This window comes from Triplophysa rosa, linkage group LG17 (genome assembly GCF_024868665.1).
Source record: "Triplophysa rosa linkage group LG17, Trosa_1v2, whole genome shotgun sequence".
NCBI classification, from domain to species: domain Eukaryota; kingdom Metazoa; phylum Chordata; class Actinopteri; order Cypriniformes; family Nemacheilidae; genus Triplophysa; species Triplophysa rosa.
In genome coordinates, this window is record NC_079906.1 from 16,748,390 (window position 1) to 16,760,361 (window position 11,972).

General features: G+C 37.1%; 2 protein-coding genes across 3 annotated transcripts in view; both read right to left on the reverse strand.

Moving 5' to 3' along the window:
- Positions 1 to 3,164, reverse strand: part of b3gnt3.4 (UDP-GlcNAc:betaGal beta-1,3-N-acetylglucosaminyltransferase 3, tandem duplicate 4) — a 12,666-nt gene extending 9,502 nt beyond the window's left edge. The window contains exon 1 of the mRNA XM_057357559.1: positions 3,051 to 3,164. The gene's annotated coding sequence lies outside the window, so the exon portion shown is untranslated. The remainder of the gene's footprint in view (positions 1 to 3,050) is intronic.
- A 135-nt stretch (positions 3,165 to 3,299) lies between these two features.
- On the reverse strand, positions 3,300 to 10,805 carry LOC130568113 (low-density lipoprotein receptor-related protein 8-like). Of its 2 annotated transcripts, none has more exons than XM_057356784.1 (12): positions 10,714 to 10,805; positions 9,505 to 9,870; positions 9,259 to 9,378; positions 8,845 to 8,970; positions 8,577 to 8,754; positions 7,110 to 7,325; positions 6,723 to 6,841; positions 6,409 to 6,548; positions 6,139 to 6,283; positions 5,799 to 5,873; positions 4,614 to 4,768; positions 3,300 to 4,448 (listed from the first exon to the last, which is right to left on the reverse strand). In XM_057356784.1, the coding sequence occupies exons 1-12, from the start codon at positions 10,772 to 10,774 to the stop codon at positions 4,386 to 4,388; spliced, it is 1,764 nt and encodes a 587-aa protein (XP_057212767.1). In that variant the 5' UTR covers positions 10,775 to 10,805; the 3' UTR covers positions 3,300 to 4,385. The 2 variants fall into 2 exon arrangements, with proteins under 2 accessions (XP_057212767.1, XP_057212768.1); XM_057356785.1 differs by having other exon boundaries at positions 9,505 to 9,815; positions 10,714 to 10,802.
- Between the last annotated feature and the right edge of the window lie 1,167 nt (positions 10,806 to 11,972).

Sequence of the window (11,972 nt, forward strand, 5' to 3'; positions counted from 1 at the left end):
AGAAGAGAACATGGCAGCCTCCTTAGGTTAAAATGAGTATTACATTTAGGGTTTTTTTAAAAACTGAAAATATTTGATGTGTTTCTAACGACAAATGCTAGTAATGTAAGGCTATTACAACGCATTAAGCCATACATCTCTCTATACACCGGGTTCCCTTTAAACAGAAAGATCACCATGTCTCCTGTAGCGTAACAAAATTGTGAGGCTACTATGATTTTACTACAAATGCCATACATGCTATAGTTAAATCATGGCTTCAATGATCACATTGCAAAGACAACGCGGTCATGCCGATATGCCTTATTCAACATTAGAAAGGTTAGACCCTATCTCACTGAGCATGCGGCACAATTCCTTGTCCAGGCCCTGGTCATCTCAAGGTTGGACTACTGCAATGCTCTCCTTGTTGGTCTTCCTGCAAAGGCTATCAAACCACTACAGCTGGTTCAGAACGCAGCAGCACACCTCGTCTTCCAACAGCCCAAAAGGGCTCATGTGACACCCCTCTTCATCTCTCTCCACTGGCTACCGGTTGAAGCCTGTATCAGATTCAAGTCGCTAATGCTTGCCTACAGGACTATCACTGGATCTGCATCGGCATACTTTCATACCCTCCTACACCCCATCAAGAACCCTGCGTTCAGCAAACGAGCGGCATCTTGTATTGCCTTCTCATAAGGGCAGTAAATCGCTTTCCCGCTCATTCTCCTTCACAACTCCTGCCTGGTGGAACATTCTTCCTAACTCAGTCCGGTCAACCACATCTCTCACAACATGAAAAAAAACTACTTAAAACCCATCTCTTCTGTGAATACTTGAGAGACAAATGAGAAAAAAGCACTAACCCTCTCAACAAGTGTTGGTCTAGCTTTTGCTGAAACTAGTAACTTTGTATTAGCACCTATTGTATTATTGCTCTTGTATGACATATCGCTTATTGCTCCCTGAACTCTCTGTAAGTCGCTTTGGATAATGTTAGCAACATGTTAATTTTGCTAGCATCATGTTAGCCGACATGCTAGCAACATGCTATTCCTGTTAACATCATGCTAACGACATGCTAATCGTGTTAGCAGAACTTCAGACTGATCTGAGGAAGTGTGCTATATCTTTTCTAAGGGATCAGACTAATGGCTGGAATACAGTACAAGACTTTTAAAATCTGAACCAATGTAGCCAGATTGGGCAGGTTTATGAAATAAAAAACCTGCCCAAGCAGCTTTCCTTTTCTTTGCGTCTGATTAGTCAAGTTTTTTCAAAACGTTCGAAAATAATGTGTAGTGCAGTCATAAACACATTATTCCTTAACACAGCCCTTATTGGTTCAGTTTAACCAATCAGGTCTGGGATAGGGAGACCTCACCAGTCAATCAATCTACAGTTGAGATCATGTGTTGGCTCTATAGCTCGTGAGTGACGGGGCTTTGGCGCGATAAAGGACCAGATTTTGCATATGTGACCCTGGATCACAAAACCAGTCTTAAGTAGCACGGGAACATTTTTAGTAAAAGACAAAAATACATTGTGTGGGTCAAAATTATCGATTTTTCTTTTATGCCAAAAATCATTAGGATATTAAGTAAAGATCATGTTCCATGAAGATATTTTGTAAATTTCCTACCTTAAATATATAAAAACTTTATTTTTGTGAGTGGATGGTCTGCCACAGTGCCCCTGATTAACAACTTCAAAGGCAATTTTCTCAATATTTTGATTTTTTTTGCGCTCTCAGATTCCAGAGTTTTAAACGGTTGTATCTCAGCCAGATATTGTCCTATTCTAACAACTCATATAGCTATAGAAAGTTTAGCTTTCAGATTACGTAAAAATCTCAATTTCGAAAAATTGACCCATAAGACTGGTTTTGTTGTGCAGGGTCACATATTGAAGTGATCGCAATGGCAAAGTGGCCCAAATATATGTTGCACGGTAGGGAGAGTAACTCAAATCTCACAACGTGGATTACACATGTGGTGACAGACGACTCGAAGACTTTGTAAATATAACTATAACTGAATTCTCAGCAGTTGAATGATTTAATAAAAATCAAACTGAATATGGGATTCTACTAACGTTACTTCTGTTCATCATACTCGTCATTGACAGCTGCTGGACTTGCTAAATTTTGCATTATATGTTATATCAGATTATTGTTGTCCATGTAAACGTTGTCAGTGATTTGAACAGATTTTTTTTAAACTACACATCATACACTTGCAGACTTTTTGAAAGTTTCAGATAGAAACACACTAACTGAACAAATCTGCAAACTGGCACTCTGCAAGTCCAGAGTAAAAATCTGGGCAGAAGTGTTGTAGTGTATTTCAGCCATTACGGTTTTCCTAAAAAAGCCGATCAAACTGCCCAAAAATCCCATAGATTTACATTGATAGAACGTTCAGCTGACAAGGTTTACTTTTAAACTTCAACTGTCAACTCTCAAACATAAACACACACTCATACACATTAATTCTATCACAGTCTACATTTCTTCCACACTACACTATTTTAAACTTTTAGACTAGACTTTCTCAAGCCAACATAAAGTTTGTTCACAAACTTTTACCTCGTCTAGGTAATTATTATAAACGTACATTTTTGAAGCAGTGTAAAGTACGGCGACAATTTTGAACACCGATAATGTACTTGTACAATAATTAACTTTTAACAAAAACGAAATTTACAGAATTTAAGTCTCTCAAATGGGCAACGCATACACAGCAGTTCGACTGCACGCGCCCCTACCAGACGAGTTCTGCTCGAAAGATGTTAGATTATTTGAGCAGTTTATAATAAGTACGATGTGTTGACGCTTTACATTTAATATCTACCGTACCCCCATGTGTGGCGTTGTATAAACACCTTATCGGATATGATCGTTCGCCACTGATACATTTTGGTAAAGCAACGATCGAAAACCCAAACAAATACACTGAAATTAATCAAGATCATTTTAAAATAAAGCTGAAAGACAATCAAACTAACAGTAAAACTGATGACATTTCTGACATTTTACATCACCCACATAGAAAACGGCTTCATCTTACCTGAGGTAAATTCTGTTTTCGGATTAAGTGCATCAAGTGTCAGCCAGCACAAAAATATGTTGAGTGTTGGTCACACCAGCCATCCCCGCCCAACAATCCTAATAATGAGGAAATCTCTCAGTCTCTTTGGTTCAGCTGTCTTTAGAAGCTAACGTCTGTTACTGCATTTATAGTAAGTCATACGTTTTTAGTCTTTTGTTTCCTGCTTCTTTGTGACCATACACACCAAGAAATACACCAGATGAAGAATAAATTTCTAACCCATATTTTATTTCTCCAAGCCTTTTGATACCATTGTTTTGAGAAAGCATTCAAACTCCAAAATAAACTTTCATTTGTAAAATTCATGAGGAAGAGGTGAAACGTTTATACTATAACAGTCACTAGAGCAAAAAATAAAACAGAAAGATTTGATAGAAACCACAAAAAAATAAATCGCATTTGTTTTTCACCAGACACCTTTGTTTTTATGCTTCATATGTGTCGATTTTACGTTTTCTATCCTATTTACCTGCCCAGGGACTGCATTACCAAGTAGCTAAGTCTAGTGCAAAATAATCTCTTCTCTTTTTACACTGTTTTTTTGTGCATGGTCCCTGACAAATACATAAATAAAACATAAAACACAATAAATATAACAGAACTGTCCATCCAGTAGTCAAAGGCACATCCAGCATTAGTACATTTTAAATAAAAACAAATTTTCTCTATGTTTCCATTACAAGACAGAGATTTATGCACCACTGAACTCAAAGACCAAGGGCCATTAATCACTTAAAAATGACAGCAAAGAGAACACAACTGAAAATCTTAAGAACTAATAATAAATGTCAGGCATCATGTGAAATCTTAGCTCTGCTATGCCACTGCATGGCCAGTTTGAAGTATTGTCATATATTCTTCTGTTCTAAATCAAATGTAATCTATAAAAACAAAAAGCAAGGCTGAATGCTTTAGCTGGACACATTATTCAAAGTACCAAAGAACAAAAATCCTTTGCAAGAAACTCAGCATTTATTAAAACAGCAACTTTGGTAAGTTACTTGAAAAGCACGACTGCTGTTTTGATACATATTTGGTTTCTTGCAAAACGGTCTGATACTGTCACGATAAGTTAACACTGCCAGACGAATTGTGCTCAAATTCAACCATATAATTTGTTTCGGCGAGGAATCTCCATCTGCTAATTTAAATGATCATTAAATAGTCACACGGTTTTATTTCTGAGTCTTCAAGATAGAAAGTCCAAAAAATGAAGTGTGAAATTCATCTGCCCATGTCACTATTTTACATGAGAAAAGCAGGAAATGGAGGCTACGAAAACCACCACGGGAATCAGCAGTTCCTGTTACAGGAAGACACCATTGTTTTCAGTTCTGGACCAGGCTGAGTGCTATCCTGAAAACACAGGAAACATTCATTTTGGAAGATAAGATAAGCAAATAAGCTTCTTCACAAAGAAGCACATAAGGCGTACATTGTACGACTAACAAAACAGGTTGTAGTTAAAGCTTGTTGGAACTTGTAGGAACAAACAATTTGGAGCTAAAGCAAGTCTCTTACTTTGTGTTCATGTACCATAGGTGGTCCAGTCACCAGAAGAGGGTCCTGGGACTCCTTGAATGACATGTGTCCGATAAGAGAGAGAGAGCGAGCAATGCCAAACTCTGACCTTCGCCAGCATAGTACAGCTCCCACCAACAGTAGGCTGAGAAAGACTACACACCAAGAACAAATATGCTATAAGACATACTAAATGGACAGAAAAAACACAGGAGGCATTTTATAAAGGTGTCATATCGCTTTCCAATTATAATGTCTTGTGTCAAAAGCATTACATTTTCCACCTTCTCTCTCACTCTCAAAAGTCACAGGTACCCAAAACAATCCACACTACAATGTTCTACTCAAACTGATGAGATCAGACTGAACCAATCGATAATTTTGTTAAAAATAAACTTGGTTTCTAATGCTGGGATTTTTGTTTAACATTCTAGCTTCCTTCCTTTTACATCTGCGTAACTGGGTAGCCCAACCCTGCATTCCTTTCCGAAGGGCTCATCGCTATGCCCTAAGCACTTCGAAGGGTTTACCCTCCAGAATGAGAGTTTCTTGAAGTGCCCTTCTGCTTCATCATCCCTTGTAAATAAGGACGAGAATCATGGGGGGGTGTCCATCAGTTGTACCCTTCGAAATCCTTCATTCCAAAAGGCCCTTTGAAGTGGCCAGTTATGAGCACTTCGGTTTGAAACGACCCTTCAATATGGCAGCCATGATTGTTTTCACTCCGAAGTGAATATATGTCCCGTTTGGAACGCACCACAAGTTTCTGAAATTCTGATGTGTTTATTTATTATTATTTATTCAGTTCAAATGTACTCATCTGTACGATCTTTGGAACAAGCAGTTTATGCAGCAATCAAGCAAATTAAGTGCAAAATTATCAAAAGTAATAAGTTCATGTAATGCACAAATTGAAGTTATGGCGATCATTGAATCAAAGTAAAAAAAGTCAAAGTCTGCTTTATTGTCAATTCTGCCACATGTACGTACATACATATAGAGGATTGAAATTGCATTACTCTGAGACCCATGGTGCATACAAATAACACTAACACGGAATAAAAATATATAAAAAAAGATACAGATAAATACAGATTATTATTATATATATTAAATACAACTTTACAAGCAGAAAAGCAGAAAACTTTACCTGCATGAAGGCTGAAACAAAGAAGCTGCACTAACCGGTCAAAAATAGAATCCATGCAAAGGCTGAATCAGTCAGCGTGGTTTTAGATTCCGACGGAGGCAGATCGTTGTCTAAAAGTACAGATTAAAATGTGGTTAAAAAACACATCTAAAATCAGTAACATATAACACAACACAACACAACAGACATTAACCACAGACCATAACAATGAAGCGTTAAAAAAAAAAGGGTGGTTATTTTTACAGGGTCTTGTGTATTATAGTAGATAGAATATACACATTAGGGTTAGTAAATGACGACAATTTTTATTGGGTGAACTATTCCTTAACGAAACATACAGAAAAAAGGTGCATTTGTAACTACATTTAACTCTACCTGCAGGCCACAAGGATGGTTGTAAGATGGCCAGCCCAGCAGGTAAAACAGAACCAAGCTTCTGGGACACCTGAAGTTCCTTTCCGTTGTGCTTGTTTGCACTACATGTGGAGTTGGTTAACTGGTCACTCCAATACACACGACTCTGCAGAACAAACAAACATTACTTAGCTACAGAAAAACTAATTCAATGTTATGCGCCCTTACACATCGTTGGGTTTTAAACAGGTTGGTATTTCTGGTAGTGAGTGCAAACCAAATGTGATGTACCTCAAACACTGCCAGTCCGAACGGTCGGTCGAGATATCCATTGGACTCTACAACTGTCTTTCTGTGCTTTCCATCAAATGCAACCCTTGATATTGTGTGAAGGCCCGAGTCAGCCCAATATAACAGACCTCTGGGAATATCTGAATATCAGGAAAAATGATCAGTTAATCTAACTTTCCCACTTTCGGACAACTTAACAACACTTGTTTTTGTAATTTTTGTTTCAGGCATTAAGGGTGGTTTTAACAATAGATGCAAATAACAATGATGTTTACAGGCATTTTAAAATGCTTGACATTAATGCAAATTCTAACCTAGTGAAATTGCCACTGGGTGACGTATAGAAGAGGTTATCAGTGCTATTCTGCGGTGTCCATCCAGTCTGGCACGCTCAATTCTGGGGGATGTCCCACTATCTGCCCAGAACAGATGTCTGGGAAAAGAAACAAAAAAGAACAATTCTGCCTGATCTTTTGAGTTTACTTTTTACAATCCTGAAAATCATACCGTGCCCTACATACCAAGAATTAAAACAGGTTTCATTTCATGTTATGTTTACCACCTATCCACAATCTGAAATTCAACCAAATTCTGCTTAATCAAGTTCGGACAAAAAAAGTGTCGTCACTCTTAGGGTTATGCATGTCAGAAAAATGTGTGAAAGTGAATTTGTTACTTAGAGAACAAAAAAAGGATTGTACCCTATCAGAGGTTGAACAGCAACTGCAGTAGGTCTGGAGAGTCCAGAGATGATCTGCTTTTGGTCAGAGCCATTCAGTGAGACCACGTGTAAACCGTGTGTACTGGTGCTGACCCAGTACAGATGCTCATGGAGCTCATCTACTGCTAATCCCAGAATGCCAGTGGAGGCCTTTATCAACTCAGAAGCGGTGTGGTCACTGCAGTCAACAGAGATCCTGAAATATACAAACTTTGTGTTAGATTGAAACTGAATTGTAGGTAAAAACCTGGGCCCCTATTCATGAAAAATCTTAGCGCAAAGAGTTGCTCCTAGTGACAAAATTGAAAAAGTGAAAAAAAGAATATTCTTAGAAATGTGGGCGTTTCCCCTTAAAATTACAGAAAAGATCCTAGTAAAGAAAAAAGTAATTCATAAAGCATCTTATCCCTTAAAAGAGCTCTTAAGGTCCAAAATTTTAAGAGTTGCAAGGAGGCCTTTTAAGAGACTTAAGAGTTTGGTTCTGTCACAACCTTCTATAGTGATCACACAAACAATTACAGCACTTACAGAAACGTATTGTCACTGTTCATTTTCTATCAAATACGTTGACATTAACAGCATGGTAAAAAATATATATATATATATATATATATATATAGTGCGTGTGAGTACGGTAAAACAGGAAAAACTACATATCAAACTAATGACCCTATATTTAAAGGCGCTCTTTTTTCCTTCTTGGCCAACCAACCAATCCAGTCCTTAAAAGAATGTGTCATACATAGCAACGGGGTCAGCCCCGCCTCCTCACTAAGATTGCAATATCAATATAGACGTAGTGTAAATGGCTTTGCGGTTCCTTTCTCAGACTCAGACTTTTATTCATCTGTTGCAGATCGAGCCATTTTTGCAGCATTGTTTTTGTAGTTTCTAAAAATGTGCCTTTTTGGACTGAGAGGGATGAATTTTCATAGTCTTGTTTTCAGTTTTGTTGTATGTTTATTCATATTTTTGTCATGTTAATTTTAGTTAAATTATTAGAAATTCTGTGATTTTGTCATTTTATTACAATTTTGTTTTTTATACTGCTATATAAGTTTAGTTCAGGAAATAATTTTAGTGCCCCGACTTATTTCACTTTATTATTGAACATTTTCATTTAGTTTAAGTTTTTCCAAATAAAAGACTGATGTTTTATTTGATTTCAATATACAGAAACGTTTTCTCTTTGTTTTCAGTAAACTATAATAACCTTGGTTAAACCGCTTAGCATTCCACCGTACTAGGCGTGGTACAAATACAATTAAAAAGGGGTTATAGGAACGCTGAGGGGGTGAGTTACAATGCATTGTTACAATATAATGAACTCTTTCATCTCCGTTGATTGGAGGATATGTTTTGAGTTACACTCTTTTTTTTCGCAATACAATGAACTCTTCTGTCTACTTTGATTCCTCATGATACCAGCACTTTAATGGCTACGCACCTGTAAATGTGGTCATCATCTGGACTGGTCCAATATAGTTTGTTTTTTGCATTACGAGCTGCAATAGGCCCCGGTGACCCCATTGTGACCCAAGACGTGATGTTTCTTTCCTCTGAGCCATAGAGATCCATCCACTTAATGCCCTCATGGGTACAGACCACCATATGAGCTTCACCGCCTGTGCAGAACAGTTTCCCCACACAAAATATTAGAAACCATCATTCTTCAACATCTTTATAGTAAAACGTCATTCAAATGTTCTTCTTACCTGTAGCCTTGCACTGCCCCGTCCCTGAGGTCAGATCATACCCATCCTGACACTCACATGCAAGAGATTCATTTGAATGGATGCAAATCTGATCACACACATCTGAATCAAGACAGTGGTCCACATCTACAGAAGAAGGAAAAGTGAGTATGTGCAAAAAAACAGAATACCCAAAGTTTTGTATATTGTGAAGGTGACTATGATGTTTTCTACGTCTTTTAATGTCCAATGGGAGAAGCCTGAATGAACGTATATTGGATTACTAATATCTAAGCACTGTCATGTTGATGTTTAACTGTTTATAAAATGAAATTATGTTGTTAAAATGTTTCCTGGCAGAGTTTACACTGGAACACATTGTTTTTTTTAATAATACATTTTTAACAGTTCAGGAAAATGTGATTTATTTCTTACCCTCACAGTGTGTGTCCTGGACCAACCTCATTCCACTGGGACAGTCACAAATGAAGCCTAATGGCAGATCTACACACAGGTGAGAACAGCCCCCATTATCATGCTCACACTCGTTCAGATCTACACAAACACAGAAACAAAGCAAAATCAGACAATTATGATACATTCATCAAAAATAAAAAATCAATAATGTCTGCCAAAACGATTAAATGTAAATGCCCACATTTTAAGACTAGGACATCTTACCACAACCCAGTTCATCACTGCCATCTAGACAGTCATTGGAGTGGTCGCACCTCCACGAACTAGGCACACATTGTCCATTAGCGCATGTGAACTCTGACTTAGAGCACACTTTTGTATTGAGATCTGTGCAATCGTGCTCGTCTTCACCATCTGGGCAGTCAGGCTTGCCATCACAGCTGCTGTGGGAATGAATGCAGGGCGCTGCTGCCACGCAGTGGAGCGAGCCGGTATTGCAGTCAAAGCAGGCGCTCTCGTCGCTACTGTCCCCGCAGTGGTCCACACCGTCGCAGCGCAGGTTCAAAGGCAAACACCTGCCGTTATTACACGAAAATTCCTCACTGCTACACTTCTGGAAACTTGTGAACACTGTGTTAAAAATAATCCCAAATAAATAAAACAAGTTGCTTCAACAATTTCATTCATTTGAGCATACGGTGCTAAAAATAATAATGCTATTACTAAATAAATAAAATTATAATTACTACATTTAATTATTAGTACCACTTTATGGTTCCTGGAAATGTTGGTCATTTTAAGTATATCCTGCCCATTTTAATTCACTTACAGTCATTATACAAAGGAAAATTACTACCCATTAACACCACTGCTAAATTGTAACCTGTCTGCGAGCGCCCTCTATAGAAAGACAAATGTTGCGATTAATTTTGTTCATCTGTTATCCGTTAAGAGGAATTTTGTTGTAGTTGCCTTAATGCTTAAAATGCATGCTAAAAGCCGAAAAACAGATGACTAAGAATTGTTTCATTGGCCATATTTTTTATAAATAAGTGATAAACTGCATTGCAGTTTGATTATAATTCGTTCCCAAACCAAATCTTTACTTTTGCATACGTCACTACTATATTCGGGTAGATGTAGTTGATCGCATACGTAAAAAAAGTTGTATCGCTACGTGTCCGTGGAACCACCTTCACGTAATATGCAAAATAAAAAAAACTGTCATTTCACTGCCTATATATAAAGCCAAGCGTGCATAACTTGCTAAACTTATTTTCAATACGATTTTATTTTTCGTGCAAGTGGAAACTCGGAACACATCTAGACTTCGATTTTGACAGTTGCTCCCACCGATCTAATGGGATGACTCGAAAGCAAAGCGTGCAACGTGAGATCCGATTTGAACATGTTAATATATGAAACACGTGCAAATATTATAATCTGACAACAGAGTTATATATCATTCCTTACCTTCTGTTAACGGTAAACATAACACACACATCAACACTAGTAATAAAGAAAAGTGTCCCATGCTTTGCTCAGCGTCCTCTAAGATGTGCTGTGTCGCGAGGAAATGACGTCACGCTTCAAACACGCTAAAAAAACATCAAATATTTTGTTAATGAAATGAACTATATTTTAGATAGACATAATATTCACAATAAACATATTTTATTCTAATTCTAAATATGCATTTTCACATTAAATCACCTTATATTATAGATTAGTTCTTACACGTTCCTTTATAAGCTGTTGTCTATATTTAGAATTAGTGCTTGTCGGGCACATGAACGAGAGATCATGAAAACAGAAATTATATAAAAACATCCATAGGACACTTTGATGAACAAAATTAAGTGACAACAATGGAATTTATGACATAATAGAATGGGCATTATTTTGGCCCGGATTCACGGCTTAAGGCTAGTCCCAGACTAAAATGAATGCGTGACCTGTCTTCACTGAATATAACTTGCTCAGAAATGTCTTAAAATACACCTGTGCAGTTTTGAGACGCACACCAGTAATGTTTTTTTTCTAAAGCATGTTTATAATAGCGACAAAAATATCTAAATTCAACTAAGGCATAGTCCTGGCTTGAAATGTACTTTCAAGCTTGGTTGGCCTATATTGTTTTTAGGTAAAGGTTCGTTTTTGGTACTATTACAAAACAGATCATTCTTGTAACTGATCATGTAACCACAAATTGTGCAATGTTGTTATATAATAATATATGTATCGTGCAATAAAGCAACCAAAAATCTAGATCTATATTTTATATATCACAAGAGTATGATAGCTGTTAACAAAACAGGATGAAACGAAAAGTTTATTTTAGCCAATATTGTTCATGATATATGGCACTACGGTGTTATATAGCTTATTGTACCATTTCATGTAATTTAGTTATGTTAGTTATTCATCTAGGCTATTGTGTTCAAGGGGAAAAGCTAGACGTTTAACGTAAGCATGTGGGCTAACCATACAGTATGTTATATGACTACAGGCATGTGGTCCTAATACCGCCAATTAACACAACCCAGATTTAACCTGTCAACAAAAAAATACTTTAGCAAAGTTTCTGGCAACTGACACAGAAAACTGTTATGTATTTTGCCTTTTTAAAAACACACAACACAAGTGCTATCACTTCCTGACAAACACGTTTGTTACTTAACCTTATTTAACCATCCACAACTGGAAATCATTCAATTCGTTTCATTTTACTA